At 40.5% G+C, this 22,036-nt stretch overlaps 2 protein-coding genes across 3 annotated transcripts; one reads left to right on the forward strand and one right to left on the reverse strand.

Moving 5' to 3' along the window:
- Positions 1–117: 117 nt before the first annotated feature.
- Positions 118–10,923, reverse strand: gpr179 (G protein-coupled receptor 179). Its single transcript, XM_056735395.1, is given in 12 exon segments — positions 118–1,295; positions 1,297–3,750; positions 4,133–4,282; positions 4,377–4,479; positions 4,559–4,697; positions 5,502–5,740; positions 6,185–6,294; positions 6,388–6,456; positions 6,946–7,163; positions 7,360–7,456; positions 9,292–9,400; positions 9,543–10,923. Coding segments are annotated over 12 exon segments (5,193 nt in total). The 5' UTR covers positions 10,439–10,923; the 3' UTR covers positions 118–686.
- A 1,143-nt stretch (positions 10,924–12,066) lies between these two features.
- Positions 12,067–21,475, forward strand: socs7 (suppressor of cytokine signaling 7). 2 transcript variants are annotated; one of them, XM_056735435.1, is made up of 10 exons: positions 12,067–14,039; positions 14,239–14,303; positions 14,574–14,678; positions 17,467–17,598; positions 18,495–18,640; positions 18,841–19,009; positions 19,938–20,066; positions 20,301–20,436; positions 20,680–20,820; positions 20,940–21,475. In XM_056735435.1, exons 1-9 carry the CDS (start codon positions 12,562–12,564, stop codon positions 20,798–20,800), a joined length of 2,481 nt encoding a protein of 826 aa, XP_056591413.1. In that variant the 5' UTR covers positions 12,067–12,561; the 3' UTR covers positions 20,801–20,820; positions 20,940–21,475. The 2 variants fall into 2 exon arrangements, with proteins under 2 accessions (XP_056591413.1, XP_056591414.1); XM_056735436.1 differs by lacking the exon at positions 17,467–17,598 and having other exon boundaries at positions 12,068–14,039.
- Positions 21,476–22,036: the final 561 nt, after the last annotated feature.

A 22,036-nucleotide genomic window follows, 5' to 3' on the forward strand; every position in this document is an offset into this window, starting at 1 on the left:
ATGGAAACTTCATTTGACTACTGCTAAAATGGACTGTACAAAAGCACTGTATTAATGCTCCTGCTTTAAAAAGCTACTGTAAAACATCATATTAACTTTCAGGAATTAAGTGCATGTGAATACCTATGTTGATATTTGTTATTTTTAGAAAGCAGCATTTAAGCAGGGTTTAAATAACCTTAACATGTTAACAGAACAATTACAAAAATGCATACACAAAGGGATGTAAAACACTATTTTTAAAACGAAAAGAACGTGTAACAAATGTCATTGTTACTAAACTTAAAAAACATTTAAATGATTTTAGGATTTGGTGACACTCGCATTTTATGTAGACAGTAATGTACAGTAAAGTGGTACTTTTATCTTTTATTGTGGATGTTACTTGTGATCTGTAAGAACTGTGGTACTAAGTGGTTCTACTAACGCATAAACAACTACATAGCCTTACCAACACAAAGACACACAAAATGATAACATATTAAACAAAGGGTGTGTAAGGCAAAAGGGGAATGTGCATTGTGGAGAGCTCTGCATTGATGTTGTCTCTTACAAAGCTGAAAATCAAAGTTGCCATAGGTCAAACCCTCAAATTGGAATGTTAGAAGGATGTTCCTTGTCAGCCTGTTCAGACCATTTATTTTTGAGTCACAATATTTGAAGCACAATGAAACTGCCCTTACGTGTCACATGTCTGGAGGGAAGATGAAGGCCTCTGCAGCACTTTCTGCATTACCATCATCTTCCTCCAGTATAGTCTCCTCCCAAGTAAACACATCCATATTATCGTGCACTGGTATAGATTCTTGTCTGCACCTTTCCATGTCCCAAGGGCACAATGGGTCACAACGGGCCAGTGGAGAGGTAACCCTCATCTCATCTTTGGGGTCTGTGCTTTCATCTGCAGGCTGAATCACACCTCTGCCTCCCATCTCTGTAGGAATCCTGGTGTCTTCTGGTGTTTCCATGTCCTTTTCTTGAATGCTGTTTTGCCTTGTTGATGTGCTGGCATCAATGTGGCCTTCAGGTTCTTTGAGTGATTGTTTAGCGTCCCATGGATGGACGTGTGGATAAACGCTTTCTTGTTTCTGCAAGGACTTACATGGATCACCGGTTTCCCATGGACAGACATCTTCATGGACACTTTCTTGCTTCTGTAAGGTTTTCACTGGTTCACTTGTTCCCCACGGACAAACTTCTGCAAGGACACTTTCTTGTTTTTGCAGAGATTTCACTGGCACTGCAGTTTCCCATGGACAGATATCTACACAAACACTTTCTTGCTTCTGTAAGGTTCTTCACAGGTTCATCTACTTCCCATGGACACACTTCTGTGCGGACACTTTCTTGCTTCAGCAAGTTCTTGACTGGTTCATCTACTTCCCATGGACAAACTTCTGTGCGAACACTTTCTTGCTTCTGTAAGGTTTTCACAGGTTCTTCTACTTCCCATGGACAAACTTCTGTGCGAACACTTTCTTGCTTCTGTAAGGTTTTCACAGGTTCATCTACTTCCCATGGACAAACTTCTGTGCGGACACTTTCTTGCTTCTGTAAGGTTTTCACAGGTTCATCTACTTCCCATGGACAAACTTCTGTGCGGACACTTTCTTGCTTCTGTAAGGTTTTCACAGGTTCATCTACTTCCCATGGACAAACTTCAGTGCGGACACTTTCTTGCATTTGCAGAGTTTTCCCTGGTTCACTTGTTTCCCATGGACAAACATCTTCATGGACACTTTCTCGTTCTTTGGCACTTGCCATCTCTCCAGACTTATCAAACTCATCCTCTTTCAATAGACACTCGGACACGTTTGGAGTCACAGTCTCTTGTAAAGAGCTATTTGAAGTGTCTTTTGTATTTGGCTCTGACTCCCAAAGACTCGAGTCAGTTATGGGTGAAGGTGGTTCGGGAAAATCACATTCTTGTTTCTGTGTTGTATGTGCTTCAGAGAAGTATGGACCACTCTCGGCTGTTTCTTGGTCTGCTGAACCGTCATCTGCTTGAACATAAATTACCCTTTCACCTGGTTTTATTGAGTCTCTTGGATTTCTGGTGTATTCCTGTCTAACCTCAGACTCATTCATGTCCAGAACATAAGAACGGCATACATGTTCAGGCTTTACATGTGTCTGCTTCTGAACAAAGTCATTGCATGTATTGTCTTTAGTATAATTTGATGGGGTCGAATCTATTTCCCAAGGACAAACGTCAGTTTGTACACTCTTAATTTGCAATTCTTCCACAACCTCCCAAGGACAGACTTCAGAAATGCTGGTTTGATGAAAAGGTTTCGGGACGTCCCACGGACACACCTCTGTATTTGGAATGGTTAAGAAAGATTTAGGTTGGAACCCAGAAGATTTGTAGCAGTCCTTGCTTATTGTCCCAGATATTGCTTGCTTGTCACTGTATTGTCTTTGTAAAACATCTTCATTTTGCTTTTTGACCTCCAAGATCACCTCATCTGACTCCCATGGACATATGTGAACAGGAGCACTGTGTTTGGGACTCCGCTCACTTGAATCTGTAGATGGCAGTCGTACTGCTGCTTGTTTTACAAGGCAAGGTTTGATTCCGATGGTTGTCATAGCCCGTCTCTGCGGCTGTGGGGTGCGCTTGTTTGAAGCTACACTTCCCAAGGAGAATCTCATTGATGTTGACAGGGATTTTTGTAGTGTTCCCTCTTTAACATCACTTTCTTGAAAGCTTTTCTCTCTGCTCAAACATCTTCCAGCCTCCCCTATGCCCTTTGCCACAAGGAGGCTCTGAGTTGCATTGCGGAAAGAAAACACTTGAAACTCTTTCTGCTTGCCAAAAAATGTATTTGGAGACCCTGGAGCGCTACCGGAGATCGGAGGGGTAGGTTTTGTGGAATTGGCGTCGGTCTGTATTCCATTCCCATTTTCTGTCACAGGGGAACTAGGTGGTGGCAGGAACTCCCACGGACAGACATATAATAGCGTTGGTGACGATGGAGCACCAGGTGATATGGGTTCTTCTTGGTTTGCAAGGGAGTATGTGACATGTTTTTGATTCTTGTTGGAAGTTTGCTCTTCTGGAACCTCCCACGGGCAGACCTCCGCCTTGTCAAATGACTCGGAGAGCAAGGCACTTGAAGTCTGCTTCTGTATGTTGACGTCCACATTTTTCTGATGCTTTTCTGCTGGAGCTGCTTTGGCACAAAGTGACATGTTTTCAATGCTTCTGCATTGAGTCAGAGACCGATGACCGTTGCGTTCTATGACGCTGAGGGACTTTTGAAACCTGGTGGGCTCTGGAAGTAGAAGGTTAGTGTCGGCGCTTAAATTATGCGCGCTTGCGGACTTGCAGACCAGCAAAGTCGTGTTAATAGATCCTGCGTCAGAAAGTTGTGAAGCCCTCTTGTCTGCTGTGCTTTTTATAGAGGAGTTCAAAAGCGAGTCTCTCCTCGGGGCACATGTGCTATGGGACTTCCGCAGTTTTGGAGAGGGCTGTGTTAACGATTCATTCGTCCTATTAATGCTTGTGGTATTAGGACTTTTGTAGTAAGATCCTGCTCGACTGACAGTCCCAATTGCGGAATTAATATCCTTATCTTCACGGCTGCATTGCCTGCTCAAGCTTTCTGGGATCTCAGTGATTCTTTTAATGAGTGACCGTCCGATACTGAGGCGGGAGCTGCGCTTTTTCGGCAGATGGGGGTTACTATTTGTTATCCTCTTGGTCTTGTGGACCTCCAGCTGAGCGTACAGTTTCTTCAGCTCATCCTGGTGCAGAGGAGAAAAATGGTTTCAGATGGGGAGCGTTGAAGGGGACAATAAAGTGGGACAATGGTGCATTGACAAAATGATGTTTAGAAGAAAAAGGTACGGGTAAATATTTAAACAGAGGGCAAATTATAGTGGATGAATAAGTGGAAAACAGATGAAGAGAATGTGATTATGATTAAAGTTACATACTGTAATAAAAATTGGTTTTATCTGTTTATGAAGTGTTATTAAGATGTTTTAATGAGTCAATTCTTTATGAAATCTCTTTAAATTATAAATTGTTTAGGTTTTGTTTAGATGGACAAAGATAAAAATGGACAACTTGGGAAGTTTGGGGCTCTGTGTGTTAGTAGGGCTGCAGTGGGGCGAGGGAGTTTACCCGAATGTCATCAGGGTCCAGACTGTGGTCGCTGCAGTAGTTGGAGGTGAAACTGCTGTTTATATATGAGCATGAGCGTCGCAGTTCCACCTCATCCTCATAAACCTCTGCAGCTATTACATCCCGGCGCGACCTTGACATGTAAAGAAACTGCGACACAAACACCACCTGATTATTTTTCCATTACTCAGATTATAATGCAAATAACATTGCATACAGTAAACAACAATTATACTGACAGCACCTTAGGTATGAAAAGCAGGCCAAGTGTAACGGAAATTGTTACATGCGTGTGAGTGAAGAACAACAAGAGCATCCAGTCAGGATGAAGCGATGGCTGGACAAATCTGAAGATGACAAGGGTGGATCAATAACAATAGGGTGTTCTCTGCTTTAAATCACTTTTAAAATACTCCACTCGCCCACCTGAGTAGATGAAATAGGGAAGATAGCAGTAGCTCATTGTGGATGGCGATGGTCATGTATCGTGGTTCATGAAACGCTGAGGGAACCGTCTTTACTGCACTGCACAGGTAACTTCCCCAGCACAAAAACAACAGCTCCGCTGAAAGACAGCCAAACTGAAATTTACCATTACACAAATAACACAAAGACAAAGGTCTCTTTGTGACAATTTATGAGCATTGATTTAAATTGAATTTGCCACACACCCAAGGAATGTAAACTGGATGACAGGAAGTAGAATTTACTAAAGAATTAATATTCTTCATTATTTATTCATCCTCATGTTATTCCAATCCTGTATGACTTTCTTCTGCAGAACACAAAAGATATTTTGACTGCTTCTCATTCAACCTTGTTTTCCCATTGACTTCCATTACCACAAAACAACTGAGACATTTCTCAAAATATCTTCTTATGTCTTCCACAGAATAAAGAGTCATGTACTCCATTTTATTTTTGTAAACCATCCCATTAGTAACATTTGATTAACATATATTCAATATATATTTATACAGTTTATATTTCTACTGTAGTTTATAACTTGTTTATTTGAATCAGGATTCAAAAGAAATGTTATTCTGAAAAGTCCACAACCTTCCTATACAACATAAAAGACAATTGTATATTGTCTTTAAATGGTCAAAGGCACATTTTGTTTGCTCGAACAGTGTACTGGTGTTCCTTTTTTTATTTGTTATGCCACATTATTAGTATTGTAGGTGGTTGTTAATTCGGAATCATTTCCAATGGTTTTCAGTGTTTAAATCATCAGCTAAATGCTTAAAAGAACATTAAATTATCCAGGACCATTCATCCTTTCATTTGTCTGATCTACTAATGTGCCCCAATTTCAAGTAATCTCTCTGCCAGGCACCCAAGAAAACCCATGCACTACATCACTCACCCACAGCCATCATGTAGTCCCACCGGTCCAGATCGCACAGATTGAAACCTTGTCCTTCTGAGGTGGTAGATATGATCAGTAACGGAACATTCCGGTCTCGATTCTGAAGGACGCCAAATGTCCATGCACACAGAAACCAGCTGACAGTAAGCACAATGACTCCCAGTATCCTCAGCACACCTGTGGTGGTGATGTACGGCACTCGCTGGGCTGTGCGTGAGAGGAACACCTTCAGAACCCTGGTAACAGACATGCATTAATAGAATGTAAATCTGCTCTGATTGTTTACCAAAATCCTGTGAATGAGAATTATAATAAAAAAACAGGAGCCCTGAAGAAATATGTAAGGTTCATCATATAGGGTAGATTTATAGAAATGGTGCTCTCAAAAAATGTATCGTTCTTTATCTTTATAATTGTCTAATAAACATTTGGAAGCTTTATCAGTAAAGAATGACCTGAAGTTAAATCTATTGCGAAGTCAAAGATAGCTTATTAAAAAATTATTGAATTGTCATTGTACCAAATAGTGATGCACACATTCAAAATTCACATAACAGTTTTTTCCTACAAATAGTCTTTAGAAAGTGTACTGCTTCTTTTTGCAAAAGCCGTTTAAGGACAGATGTGCATGTGAGGCTTTTAGGAGAGTTGAGACATGTCAGAGCATAAGTGTTACAGACCGGTACATCTTTAGCATCATGGTTCCATAAACAACAGCGAAGCCAAGCAGACGGACCCACCGAAGAAGAATACAACGAAACGTACTGGGTTTGAAACAGAGAATGAAGACCTGAAAACAAGGTCAATGACAGCCATGAGATTAATTGAAATATTAAATTATTAGTTTTAGTCCATGAAAAGGAGATTTTTGTAGCAGACTCACCGGGAAGTAAAGCAACAGAGAACCGCAAAGGATCATCTCAAGCAACAAAAGACCAGACGTTCGGATCCGCTGAGAGACAAAAAGATGGAAATAAAAAGAGGTGAGAAGGGGAGAGGACAGAAATTGCAACTGTCTAAAGTTGTATTTGATTTATTCCAGTATGTCAATATCATTGCGTATTTACATTAATTTACTTTTATTTTTCAATTTTCATAAAAGAATAAAACACTTTAAATTCTTCAAATTAAAATGCGGACCATCAACAGAAAAATATCAAATTATACAGCAAAGTCTTTCAAAGTGTTCGAATATTATATGTGAGTATATGAAGAGATCGTTTCCAAAATGAGATTGTGTAAACGTTTTTTTATTATGTTACCATGTTTTTATTGTTCTGTTGTCTTAGTTAGCTGTATTTTTTTTGTTATTATGGCTTAAATCAAAACAAACTAACTGCAGTTTGATTAATTGGAATGCACAATCAAAATTATTATCTTAAACACCAAGTTATCTCATTTTGGAAATAACTGTATTTTGTACTAAATATTAAAAATGTACTTTGGTTCTTCTGCACTGATACGCCACCAGCATGCTGATGAGAACGAGGACCATGAAGAGTCCCTGCACAGCCAGTACACCTGATCTCAGGAGCCAGTCTTCCTGCACCCAGCACGGGGCTCCATCCTCACACTGATCACACCCGGGCCAACAGGGCAGACACACAGGGATTTCTGGGTAACACGCTTGGGTACCATTCACTCTTGTCCCCCCTGCCACTGCTCATTCCATAAACAAAAACCCAAATGTCACTCATCCGAAATGAACATAAAATATGCTCTCTACTCTCTACTGTAACTTTGACACTTGACCAATCATCATTTCTGTTATAGCAATACATTTTTAGTATGTTTTTTAAATAAGTAAGATTAAATACTTTGTGTAACAGCTATATGCTTGTTTGAAAACTCTTACTTTTGCTTTGTATGTCTGGAACCGGGCTATAATAGCCCTTTTTACATCTGCAGCAGTATTGACCCATCCGGAAGCCCTGTTGTGGGATTGGCACACACTGAGGAGAATACAGAGAAAACATAAGTCAAAGCGCCATCTATTTTATAATCACAAGTAAAAACTAAATGCTCCTGGAAAAGTGACGTTTATGTAGGAGTGTGTGTGCGTGTGTGCATATGCGTGCGTGTGTATGTGGTGTGTGCGTGTGCATGTGTGTGATTGTTTTCTACCATTAAATGCATGTGCGGTCTCTCATCAGCGATTTATCTTCGAGTCAGCTGACCCACACATCAGACTCACTCTAGTTAATCTAACTTAAATCCTAAATGGAAGAGTAATACCTCTATTGGCAGAGCTTGATGTTTTTTATTCAGGCACATTCGGACGTTATCACATGCAAATAGACATCATTCATAATTTCTTTTTTAATATTTTTTTATATGAGGTAATATTTTATCAGTAAACCCCAACCCTCATTTTACTCATTACATTAAAATATGTTACTTTAGTGAATAAGTAATAAGCAAAAGAAGGTTGTGCTAAGATATTCAAAATCATATAAATCATCAATCTTATATACTGTATAATACATGTCAAAGAAATGTTTTGTGTGAGTAGCGCCATTGTTATGAAACAAAACTTTTCTAATAATGTGTACTCAATTCTCATTAAATTCGGCTTGACATTCTCAACAATGGCTGCAGTATGTATGCTGGTGGTTGGGGTCTGCCCTGTCGGAAAGGGGTGTGAGCATCACAGGATTATGATCCTAATCCTTCACATCATCCTGCACTCACATCTTTATATACAAGGACTGTATGAAAGTAGGAGCGTGGTGCTGAAAAACAACTGTAAAAGGAGGTAAGTATGTGATGTATTAATATACTGTACAACAAAAAAAAATCTTTGTATCATATGTAAAGATATCAAATTGTCCAAATCTGAATGCAACAGGGCATTATAATGATAGTGTAGTGTTAAAATGTCATAAAGTGTCAAAACAATATCAGAGAATACCTCAGATAAAATCTAAACGGCATAGGAAAGCTATAATCTAGTACACTGTAATCTTTTCTGTTGACCTCAGCAGCAGTTATATCACAATGATAAATCAGACAAGCTCACAGACACACAGAGACACGAACAGAATCACCTTCCATCACTCCACTAAATGTCCACTTGACATTCAGTGACAGAGCATTTCAAGTGGATCTCTGGATGTGTTCTGGCACAGCTTGTCCTTGGTTAGTGGAATCCACCCATATGCAGTTTCTAAAATATTGTTGTGCCGTTTATTTGAAAAGTCTTTAAATGGTCCCATCTGTCCCCAAACTATATCACAAGGCTGTAAAACCTACGGACCTACAATGTGCCAAGTGACAAATGAAAACTTTAGTTTGACATCTTTTAAAGTCATATTTTACCCAGAAATGAAATTCTTTCATTATTTTTTCACTCAATTGCCATTTTAAATCTGTGTGACACAAAAAAGATATTTTGAAGAATGTTGGTAACTGGACCCCATTCACTTGCATTGGTTTTGTGTCCGTACAATAGAAGTGAATGGGGGCCAGTGCTGTATGGTTACCAACTTTCATCTAAATATCTACTTTTGTGTTCTGCGGAAGAAAGAAGAAGTCAAACAGGTTGGAAATTACATGCGGATGAATAAATGATGAAAGGATTTTTATTTTTGGGTGAACTATCCCTTTGTATAGTGCATTGTATTGTAAACTACCTACCTACCACTTTCAATTTCAAGTTATTACTTTTTTATTTATCAGGAAAAAAACTGGACGCTATGTCCTTTGGAGGTTTGTACAGTCTATCCTACAGCAAGTCTCTTATAAAACTATTTTATTCTTAATCTCAATGAGGTCAGTTAACACTCACCTCCATGCTGGTACGATTACACTTGTGTGTGTTTGCAAACCACAAGTCTCCACTGGCACACTGATCCACATTGAATCCCTGGATGTTCACGTCCACACGGATCACACCCCTACCATCAGACCGGACGGAGAACGACAAACACGCGGTAATAACAACAAATGAAACAGTAATGATGAAAGACTTGGATGAAGTGAATAGACACAGCGAGACAAACATCTAGACAACAAACACCCAGAAGAAAGTTTACAGACCTGAACTCCGGGCTGAGATCTGGCTTCAGCCCGTAAAATGGCATCGAGAGGCTGATCAACCATCCTGGTAAAAACCGACCATCCACGCACTCGAGGAAAGGAGAACCTCCCCATTGAAACCCACTGCTATTCATCACATAACTATCGCCGCGGGCCCACTTAGGTGTGTCTAGGGTACTCAGATCATTTAAAAGAATTCGTTTAGACAAAGCGTGGAGAGGTGGGGAGCCAGATTTGAAGGAATTAAACCAGCTTTGGTCAGGAGCAGGAGGAAGGAGGCTGCTCCAGACAGAAGTGAGGTCCTGCAAGAGGATGTCCTGGGTGGCATCCTTAGATGCTCGGAGCACCAGTTGGGGCTGTTGGATAGTGGGGTCAGCATCGAACATCAGGAAAGCTCGTCTGACCAGGCCTGGCCTGTCTCCTTCCAGCAAGGCCCGGACCAGAGCGTGATACCATTCGATATCCTCTCGTACGCTTGTTTCTCTCAACTCGCTGGCTTGGAATATCAAGTTGAGGAAGTTGGCAGCGTTGGTGAGAGATGCTACGGCTTGGTGCACGAATGGAAAAAGGTCTCTCGGTGGAGATCCCTGCTGAACGGGAAGTTGGAAAGTCTGAGTGCAGGTAGATCCAGCCAGGGATGACGACTCGCCAGTGTGGAGGTAAGTCTCCGCTGCAGACTGGTTCTCGTTCACTTTTACAGTCGGGCCTTGACTGGTAGCCAAGATGCTGTTGTACAAACTCTCTCCTGTTGTGATGCTTGTATTTTGGACGGTTGGAAAAGGTGATGGGGTGAGATCCAGGCTGGAGAGATCAGGCCCAGACACAGTGCTGAGTTGAGCAGAAAGTAAGCAGGGAAGCTGAAAAAGAAGCAGCAGGACTCCACCCTGAGGGCCCATGATTGCAATGGTATCATTCAACAAAATTCAGAATCCTGTGATATCTTACATTCTAGGATGCTTTGAGAATAAAACTCCGTTCACTTCATTTCTCTCTTTGTGTGGTTCTGTTTCTTCTCTCCTGTTTTAGAATCGCAGGGTTCCCGTTGCACACGACGCACACACGCCGCACACACACTTCACCCTACACATGAAGTTCAAAGGAGGCGACAACGTTTACTTTCCACCCATCCTGCCCTCAGTCCATCACTTGGTTACTTTCGACCAACATGAAGCTTGCCAAGATGAAGCTGTTGCGAAATCCAGACACAGATGCTCCCTTGGTACCGAGGATCCTGATCGCCAGCTTACCTTTTGACTTACACTGCAGTCCTCCTGTGAAGCTCTCTCACTGTTTCTCTCTCGCTCTCCCAATCTGTCGGCTATGGCGGGTACTGAGAGAGACACATCTGTTAATGTTGGATTGTTATAATGATGAGTGTATGTGTATGAGGATGGCTTGATGGATGAGAGGATGGGAGGGTAATCCTCTCTGTCAGAATCTCACCGCTTTGTGGATTAACCCAACACTCTCTGGCCGAGTCAGTTATGAGTGGTCTTTTATGGACTGTCCATGTTCATGTGATTGTGCACGTATACGGTTTACAAGCCTGCAGCTGTCTAGGCAAATGCAGTGAAATTTTATTTTATAATAAACAAACTGTAAATTGCGATAATGTAAAAATATATGAATGAGCATGTATCTGTGTGCGTGTGTGTGTGTGTGTGTGTGTGTGTGTGTGTGTGTGTGTAAGAGAGAGAGAGAGAGAGAGAGATGATTCATGTGATTCAGACAAATCCAGTCATATGGGTGATGCAGGCAAACCCGTGTTTCGGTGCCATGGCAACAGGATTCTGAGATTCTACACTCATTCCTGTGGGGCCCCACCCCCACCCAGGACTGCAGAGGCTGTAGCACATGTATCTATGCCTACAGTTCTTAAAACCTGCTAAGGAGAACATTATACTGCATTAGTATTTGTGTTTTCCGTTTATTATGCCATGTTACACATGATTGCATTCAAGTAAGGTATTGCAAAAGCATATTTATCAAATAAAAGGAAAGCACTCTGAATATCGTTCTCCCACTGACTACAATAACGTCCATAAACTCCGTGTTATGTGGGCTTAGCAATATTTGTAAATGTTGGTGAACAGCGACACCATTCGGTCCGTCAATGAAGTTGCATCACGAATGCGAGACAAAATGTAGCGCAAATTAAATTCTCTCATCACATAACAATGAATGAATGTAAACAATGATAATTGATGCAGTGATGATGTGTTTATATAAACATACACCCCTATTACTTAAATCAATATGTATAAATATCACACATAAGGGGATATATTTTATTTCATGTATTGGCCTTGTGAATGACATATTTTTACAGAATTAGTAATTATGTTATGTTAGTATTTAATGTTAATATAATGAAATTCGTATGTTCAAAATAGTCTAGAGACTTGGCTCACAATGCAAAAACAATCTGCAAGAATCGTTTGCATCAAGTGCTGCACAGAAAGGCGATGCCCAGGCATTCATTTAGGCTACATCAGTTGACAGACGCATGGCATATTCCAGACAACAACGCGGTAAATGACATCTGTATGACCAGCAGGACAAAAAACATTACAGCACGGTTCACGTCACTAAAGGGGACAACACATAGCCTGCAGCCAAGTGGACAGCAATGGAACCGATAAGACCAAACGCGAAACGCATCGCATTTGCGGAAGTGAGCGGGCGGGTGGGGCCTCGGTGTGCGCCGTGGAGACGCTAATGTGACTACAGACGCCTTTAGGATTGCGCGAAATGAAGCGTTATGTATGACCCTACAAAGACCCGTGGATATTTTTGAGGCCGGACATTAAATGGCGCTGCCGTTCGGAAATATGCGGGGTCACCGCGCGCAATGTTGAAGGGACGCCTGACATAGAGTTGATATTCTTTAATTGTCTAGCGGCCAGTGAGTGGGCTAACTAACAGCAAGAGGATTAGACTCCCGTTAACCGATATCATATGACTGGAGCAATGTGAAACGCCGATATCGCTCGTTCCTTCCGTATATTGAGGAATAATAATGAACAACGCGCAAGATATGTCTCCCGATTTTGTCTTGATGCGCCTGGTCTCCGCGGCCGAGGATGACCGCTTGGATGAGGAGAATGGAAATCTGTCGTCGGGCAGCGGACTGACAGTGCAGGATGTCTTGGCTCATGGGGGTATTAAGGGTAACTTTGAATGCACGCAGAATCAAATGGCCCGACACGGCCACATTTCGGCGGTGAACAAAGCTTCGCAAGCCAGCGGAACGGATGCACCTGACACTGGAGTGATGGCGACTAGACCTTCGCTGTCTGTACAGCCTCCGCCGCTTCACACAGCCGAGGCCCACGGGTACGATCTCACCCACAGAGGGGGAATGGGGCCTCAGCTGTTGGTATTCAGAAACATCTCTGAAGGATTTACTGAAAATAATTCGGAAGATCAGCGTACAGTCAGGGTTTTCGAGGACCAAGCCTCCGAATCTAGCGGCAGCATCAATAACAACATGTTCTGTGCCGTGGACGCTCAGCATCCTTCTGCGTGGACCCTGCACCCGCAGCTCAAACTGCCAGCGGTTGCTACAAACGCGGACGGAGCCGAGCTCTGCCACCGGCATCGTTTAATAACGGACAATACAGACTGGCCGCCGGTGGGGGATAAAACCAACCCCGTTTCGATGACGGAGCCCGGCTGGAGCTGCGCGACGGCGCAGCGGCAGCTCCAGCTTCCCGAAGGTCCCGTGTTGGAGCTGGCCAGGAAATTTGGCGAGCTGGGAGTCGCTCCGGTAACCGAATTTTTGCTCAAGGACGGCGAGCTCCCGCACTGCTCGTGTCAAAGCGTTCTCGGTTCGGCGGTGGCTGGAATCAGGCAAGGGGATGACCCGACCGAGACCAGCGATGCTCTCTTGGTGCTGGAGGGCCTCGGGTCAGAAGAGGTGAAAGGCTTGGGCATCAATACCTGTCAAAAGGCTGAATCTCTGAATGCGGGACAGGGGGACGTGGTGAACGCGATGCCGGGTGCGTTTGCGCTCAAGTGTTTCCCGGCGGTGCTGTCGGGGCAAGCCATGGGTGTTTCCGGGGGACTTTGCTCGCCGGCGTGTGGTGAATCACGGCTGTGTTGTTTATTGCGAGATTCGGTAAACTCAAGGGCTCAGGCTGATACCACAGACAAACGGACTCCCGAGGTCCTATCACCACCGTCAGTTAAATCCCAGGCTGAACCCAACCAGCACACTCCGTGTTCCAGCCAGGCGTCCACTCCGAAGGCTCGGCAGGACAGGAGCGCGTCCCGTGCGCATCTCTCCTGTGCGGCGAGCGGTGGAGAGAAGATGCTCAAAGTACCGGGAAAATCCAGGAAGGGGTCGCTTAAAATCCGTCTGAGTAAACTTTTCAGAACTAAAAGTTGTAGTGGCTCTAACAACATTTTGGACAAGAGACCTTCAGTTACGTTCTCCATATCCTCAGCTGGCAGTTTAGTTGACATGTCAGGGGCAGGGCGCCAAGACGCAGGGAGGTGAGATTTTATAAAATATGCAACAGTACCATTAAACAGTATACAGATTATGTGTTTATATTCATAATAAACTCAACAGTAAAAAAAAGTTGATACTTAACATAATCAAGACTGCATAGCTGGTTAACTCTATACTTTTCTGTTCTAAGTGACTTATTCCTCCAGCTAAATAATTACCCTAATAATTGTCTTTCCACAGCCAACCTCGACTAACAAGGGCACAAAGTGCCTTCTCGGCAGCTTCTTTTACTCCTGGTTTCACAGGTAAAATTAGATTTTTTAGCAATGGAAGATTTAAGTGTGGAAGCTTAAGGAATCTTTGAAATATATTAAATGAAGGCACATGGATTAACACCGGCAAACCGCTAATGAGTTTACACACTGCATGGGGAAATATAATAACACTGAAACATGATTTGGATGAGATTATTCTCATTTTAGGCCAATCTTTGGAATTAAGATAAGTAATGTCGTTAATGCCATCCTTATGACTCCAGTTATTAGGTTCTGTTCTCACCATCGCTCTGCTTTCAGGAGAGACTGTGTCTTTGGTGGATGTGGACATCTCTCAACGAGGGAGAAACTCTCCTCACCCTCCCACCCCTCCACCTCCTCCTCGACGGAGCCTCAGTCTGCTAGGTGAGCCCCACTACAGATGTTCACACGCCTCCTTTGATCTCCCACAGTTCTTTTTTTTGTCTTTTTTGCCTTTGACATCTCCATCTGTTTAACACTTTTCAAAAATCCCTGTCATAACCTCCCCCCATCCTCGCTGGAACACTCACTCTACCCCTGATTCTACCATTTTTATCTTCTGTATCGTCCTTGAATGACCCTGTTTAAACATGGGGTTTGTTTCTATATGATCAATTGTCAGTAGTCAGAACATTGGGTGTAAATAGTGTCCAGTGTTTTGTGAGCAAGCCATTTAGAGGTTAGTAGGAAATGTATGTGAAGATGTCAGTCTAGCATTGGGAAACATTGGCGGTTTTTGTGTCAGCTTATGCATATAAATCCACAAAAAGTAATGCAACTTCTCCAGACACAAAGAATGCAAAACACATCTTACAGAGTATGCGGGAGTTCAACTATTATAAATATTACATAAATAAATTATAAAAAAGCATTGAGATAAAAATTTGGAATTATATTTGGAGACCAAAATTAGTTGATTTTTGTGCATTTCTTGTTTTCATTTGTATTAGCAATATCGTCCAAATGTCCAAATTTGCTGTTTTTCAGGAAATGGAAAAACACTGTTGTTTTTAAGTGATTAAAAACTGTGTTGTCAAAGTTGAAAAGCAATTTTTAATTATTTTTATTTGTTAGTTATTTGCAGAACCCAGTGACAAACAGAAATGATGACAAATAAAAATGACTTATGGCAAAAAAATAATCATAAAATATGCAGTTACAAGGTTTCAGAAGGGCAGCAGCAATATGAGATATATGATATCTATTTTCAAAGATATCTTTCTACTAACATGCATATTCCGTCATTTAAAAAAAAAATCAAAATTTTCTTCCAATTTTCTTGTGTTTACATGTTTTCTGTAATCTCTTAAATGCAAGCATAGAAATTGATGCATCACTTTACGTAATAATGTAAAGGTTTGTTTTGGATACCCTAGTATGCGGTTTTATTTCGAGTGATGCGTGTAGGGTTCTTCAAGGGTTGCAAGTTTATTTGCTTTGTGTAAAAGTGTGATTTTAAGGCTTGAGGTTAAATAATGTGGCTAGAGATATAGATATTCCATCTGAATGTTATGTATGATGAAGCTGTTTGTGTAGTGGGAGAAGAGGATTCATTATGTGTGATTATTCAGGCATGGGCTGATTCATGCGGCTGCCATTTTGAAATCCAAAAGCAAATCTAGGATGGAAAAACTCTTGAAAGTAATTTCAGACCGAGACTCAACCAACTGTAGGGTAAAACTATAAAGTCTAAGAGACGTTTTCAACTTCATACTTCATACATACTTCATAATTTTTTGTAAAAAACGAAATCCTGCCATCTGGAGCCACATACTTTTTATTTAATTATTAATCTGTACTATTTATTATCGTTGTTATTTACACAGACAATTACATTAGGAATACCCATAAAATATTGATAGCAATTATTTAAAGAACCTTCCGTGCATGGTCTATTCAATGGATGTTTCTGGTGACCTTGTTTCTAATTGTGGATGATTAATGAAAGACATATTTTAATAAGAAATAAAAAGGATTTGTTTGAATATAAAAATTTAGGTGAAAACATGCACTTTTTCTGCAGTACAGTTCATGCAGTTTAAAGTTGGTATATGCATTTGGTTTGCAATATATCCTTGCTCTACCTCATTTCTTAACCACCTAGAAGAAATACATTTTCCAGCAGTGTGTGTGATTGAATGCGCACATCAGCATATATGGATTCATTCTTACAAATACATACATTTCATTTCCATGTTGCTGTTCACTATGTGATATACAGCCTTGCTCCTTTATCCCTCATGCTTTAGAACTGCACATTTTTAATACATGCATGCATTCAACATGAATGTAATTGAAACCTGGTTTTCAATATACTGTGTTATACCCATGTTTACTGTGGTTTTGCACAGTTTGTCAATCGGATATCTGCCTGCAAAGTAGAGTTTGCTGAATAGCATTAGTTGAGAATTCAGTCATGTTCTGTGTCCTCTGCAAAGCTCTTGGTATCAGCATTATTTTTATGTTGTGTAATGAACTATACAACTTTGTAGACAAATTATTTATGTTTTGTATTTCCTTATCTTTAATTTGTCTATTCATTTATAGTAATTAATACAAAGTTATTTTAAGTGTATGTTTTTTATTTATTTAGTTGATAGCAATATATATTATTTATGTTCTTAAAGGGATAGTTCACCCAAAAATTGTAATTCTGTCATCATGTATTCACCCTTGAGTTGTTCCAAATTTGTATAAATGTATTTGTTCTGATGAACACAGAGAAAGATATTTGGAAAAAATGCTTGTTACCAAAAAATTCTGGGTTACCATTTACTACCGTAGTAGGAAAAATATCTAATTTTGTATTCAACAAAACATATCATTTTGTAAAGCAATTTATCCTACTATGGTGGTCCAAAGAACTGTTTGGTTACAAGCATTCTTCCAAATATCTTTCTCTGTGTTCATGAGAACAAAGACATGATTGATTTAGAACAACTTAAGGGTGAGTATTTTCAAGTGAACTGTTCCTTTAAGTGAGTTTACAACTGATCAATATGTCTCAGTGAATGTTCACACAGAGCTTTGATGATGTGCTTTAAGCTGTCACAGCGCACCATCGGTCACGTTAAACATAGACACGTGTTACTCCTGTGTACCGCTCCATTTCTTTATCTATTCCATCTCCTTATTCTCCTGGCTCTGATCCCTCCCTCCTGCTCTCTTCCAGACGACATAGGTGGGCCGCAGCCCGGGCCTTTCCTAGTGAGTGTAATGGGGGCTTCCCTGCAGTCTCTCCCTCTGCCTCTTCCTCCTCCTCCCCCTCTCCACGCTACCATCCAGCATAGTCTCAGCCTCAATGGTAAGACTTGGGTGCGTTGGAGGGGGCTGTGTGCTGGTGTTTTAGGGAGCCTTTCTGGTTCTGAGTGCAGACTCCAACCCACATGCCTTTGTTTGCCCTCAGAAGCACTTTAACTCCATGAAACACTGGAATAAATTGTGAATGTGATGTTCTTGTGAAAGGCCGCCTGTGCATGATTCTTTGTTAAAAGGAGGCTTCGGCCAACCGCACGGTTTCGGTTTTCAATTCCCTTTTGCTGTTTGGTGGTAGTGTGACAGGAAGTGTGAAAAAGATGGTATCGCACTGCAGTACATTATCTGTGCTCTAGTTTTAGATATTTTGTAACAATGCAATTTATATATAAGAAATAAGAATCACCACACTTAGAAAAACAATAGTATAGTAATAGGTAGACAATAATAGTAATTTACTACCATTTACAGTGGATCCAATAACAAACTGGACACCAAAGAAAGTTCACTCAAAATGAAAATTCTGCCGTCATTTAGTTCCGTGTGGTTTAAACCAGTATGGGTTTATTTCTTCCACGGAACAACACGCTGACCTTTTTTCTGTACTGACGCTGTCAGTCACCCACATTTTGCCTAACATCTCCTTTTGCGTTTCATTACAAAGAAGAAAGCCATACATGTGGGTAAGTGATGACAGAATATTGATTTGTAGGTGAACTATCACTTTAAAACTTTTTATATCAAACTGACATTTACATTACAAAAAAGCATATGCAAACTTTTCAAGTGAAATTAATTTAGCAGAAAGGTGTATCACTTTTAAAGTATTTTGCTAAAATTTCAGAACAATCATTAGCCAAAATTCCCCATTTTTCACTTTTTTAAGTCAAAGTTTGATCATAAAAAATGTTTGCTGAAATATATTATGGTCTATTTATGTCTCAGATGCTTTCTTCCGGGCACTTCCTCATTCGAGCCCATCACCAATGGAGACCCCAGCCCCTGCCAGATTGGCCCCGCCCCCGGTTATGTGTCCGCTGAGAGGGGCCGATTCCAGCAGCTTCACTGCCAGCCTGAGAGAGCTAGAGCGGGTATGAGGCAACAGAGCAACCTCCAAAACTACAAAATAAATTGTATTCATATGATTGTAGTATCATTGGGCATATTGCTTTATTAATGACCTTCTAAACGATGATTGTGCCTTTTCTGGTTATCTTCATGGATTTATGGGTTTTCTCTATATGCAGCTTTTCAACCATGTTGGAAGGTCATTGTGTGTTTGTGTGTGCAGTGTGGCTGGTATTGGGGGCCGATGAACTGGGAGGATGCTGAAATGAAGCTGAGAGGAAAGCCAGATGGCTCATTTTTGGTGAGGGACAGTTCAGACCCGCGATACATCCTCAGCCTCAGCTTTCGCTCGCAGGGAGTCACGCACCACACGCGCATGGAGCACTACAGAGGTATGCATGTGTATTAGAGCCAGACAAAATGTCTTTTAAACACATATATACTGTAAGTCTGCTGTTAGTTGTTACATTAGAAATGTAAACAGTGTGTTTGAAAACACTTCATTTTTGTATACTCCTTACTCCTTTATACTTACTCCTGTTTATTTAGTGTTTAGACGGTTTCACGGGCATACACGCCTGGCCCGAAGTTAACTTCCGGTCCGTGTTTTTTGATCAGCCTGGCTACTGGCCAATAATATAACTATTTAATTTATATTAATATTGTTTATATTAATACTTAATGTATAATGATTGTATTACATTTTCAATTTGTTCAATTTTATTTAACATAATTTTTTTTATAAACAATATGTTGTGTAACTTTGTCGCATTTAAGTTTATCCAAGTAACGGTTCTTTTACTGGTAACCCAAAATAATACTGGCTAGACTTACTTTTAACTTACTAGCTAATGTAAGTTACTTATTGCTTTTGCTTGTTATCAGAAATAATCTACAGAGACATTGCGGATGTGCACCGGAAGTTAAGTTTGGGCCATAAAAGCATGCATGCGCCATTGCGCATTAATGTTTGATTATGTTGTTGCTTTGAAATCGTCTACAATAAATAAGTGAAGAGTCAGTGGTCTTGTATAAAGTACTGAATATGCACTAATCCGTAAAGTGTCCCTGTCGTTTATGTCACTCTCATGTTATTTCAGCATTGCAGTGATTTCGTAACAGAACAAATTTTCTATTTTTGTCCTCTCTCTCCACTCTGACAGCAACTTTCTGTTGATGTATGAGGAAGTCTCATTGAAACTTGCTGATGCTTGTATTATTAATATATGTAGCTACCAATGAATATGAATCTGCTTTGTGTATAAACCAGGCACCACATGGGGAGTTCACGCATGCATATTTTTGTATCTGACTCTTTAGGAACCTTCAGTTTATGGTGTCACCCTAAATTTGAGGACCGCTGCCATTCTGTAGTTGAATTTATCGAACGAGCCATCATGCACTCTAAAAATGGGAAATTCCTCTACTTCCTGCGTTCACGTGTACCTGGTAAGACTCCTCATGCAAATATCCTGCTCATCTGTCACAGCATTGTATAAAAAATACATGTAATTATGTATATATTGTTACACTACATTTACATTTAGCAGATGCTTTGATCCAAAGCTTAATCATTTACAGTAGTTAACCAAAAATAAAACAAATAATATAAGATATACACAGTGTGTTTTTAGGGAGAAAGGTTAGAGGTAAAAGTAATGATATGTGTGGTGTCTGTTTCAGGGCTGCCCCCGACCCCTGTGCAGCTGCTCTATCCAGTATCACGCTTCAGCAATGTGAAATCACTCCAGCATCTGTGCCGTTTCTGCATCCGACAACTCGTCCGCATAGACCACATCCAGGAGTTGCCCCTTCCCAAGTATGACTCACACTTTCTTTACATCTTTCCTTAAATCGCTGATTTATAGGAGATATATAAAAGATAACTAATAGTGTGTTCCAAAATGAAACAAATACATCTAAATACTCATATAAAGGAAATCCTTACTAATATTAAATTCTTAATAAATCATATAAAAAATACTATACTAATAAGATTGAACGATTTATAATAAAGAAACTGTGTACGTGTGTGAAGGCTAACTCTTCTTTTATCTCCTAGGCCACTCATCGTCTACCTAAGGAAGTTTTATTACTATGATCCAGAAGAAGAGATGTACCTGTCAATCAAAGGCATGCGCCAGGCAGCAGGTGTGGAACAGGAAGCCGAATCTGAAACATAGCCAGATCGGTCGTGTTCACTGTAAGTACTAAAAGCAGTGAGATTGTTTTACATCATTTTTATACTGTTCATACAACTTTACCAATGTTCTGTATTCCATTATCCAAATTAAAAGAAAACCCACTGATTTCATTTGTCAGGATTTCTGTGTGTGGATAAAAGATGGACCAGTGCATGGACACCTCCTGGTGCACAGCTCTGCTCCAACTCCCTGCCAGTCTTCCAGCAGCAGCCAATCAACATCAGCGGACTGGCTCCTCCTCTTTGACCAAAACTTGGACAGGGGGAGTTCAGAGGAGTGCTGGAATACTGTCTATGTTGAGCAGGCAAATAAATCCAGAGACTGAAATGACTAAAAAGACTTGAAATGTCACTGGACGGCATACAGTGGACTTAAAAAATAATAAGTTATACAATACGGTACAAGGACATTTGATTTGTGGTTCTTGCAAAGCCTTCATCTGTCGGTAATATTACACTGGAGTTTTTAAAGTGGCCAGTTTGTGAATCCGTCTCTTGGTTTTGTTCTTCTTACTTTCCCCATTAGGCCCTTGTCCCTGGGTGGAGTGTGTGACTCCTTTATTTGTCCTTTCTGTAACTCCTTCAGTATGATCAGGCCACACAAACTGTATTTTGAGTAAAAGACAAAGTAAACATGAAATTAAGTGGTGGTATACTTCATGGTTTTGTTATATTAATAATTTAAAACTGCAATTTATAGAATGTAATTTGAACTCTCCATTGGACACATAGCTATGTTCCCTAACATCACAATGGGATATTGAGGGGTATCACTAACACCATTGTCTTTTGAACATGCACCATGGTAATTCCATGATTTTCTTTAATGTAACAGTAAATTCAGGGTATATGAATGGGGTGTTGACCCCAGAACAAGTGTATAACCCTGACACACAATTTAAAAAAGGGAACAAGTAAAAAACGACTTTAATTTATTTTACCAAAAAGAATGATCGTAAACAGGTACTTATTGACTAGCAGCATAACTTCTCACATACAAATATCTTGGATCCGTTTGAGTCATAATTGTGTTATAAAAAGGATATGAATATAATATAATTTGTATTGGTATGGGTTGCACTATAGGTTGCATTACTGGTTAGATAATATTCAGATTGTGAATTGACAGCTGTCAATTACTTTTGATTGATATGTTATGTCTATTTCTAACTGGGCGAACTAAACGTCAGTGAAATTCAAGGCTCCGCATAATTGG

Source organism: Triplophysa dalaica, chromosome 21, assembly GCF_015846415.1.
Source record: "Triplophysa dalaica isolate WHDGS20190420 chromosome 21, ASM1584641v1, whole genome shotgun sequence".
Lineage (NCBI taxonomy): Eukaryota > Metazoa > Chordata > Actinopteri > Cypriniformes > Nemacheilidae > Triplophysa > Triplophysa dalaica.

Coding starts and splice junctions, on each gene's coding strand:
- socs7 (XM_056735435.1), top strand. CDS start 12,562: ATGAACAACGCGCAAGATATGTCTCCCGATTTTGTCTTGATGCGCCTG. Junction 14,040..14,238: donor GGGCGCCAAGACGCAGGGAG/GTGAGATTTTAT, acceptor GTCTTTCCACAG/CCAACCTCGACTAACAAGGG. Junction 20,067..20,300: donor CCTGCGTTCACGTGTACCTG/GTAAGACTCCTC, acceptor TGTCTGTTTCAG/GGCTGCCCCCGACCCCTGTG.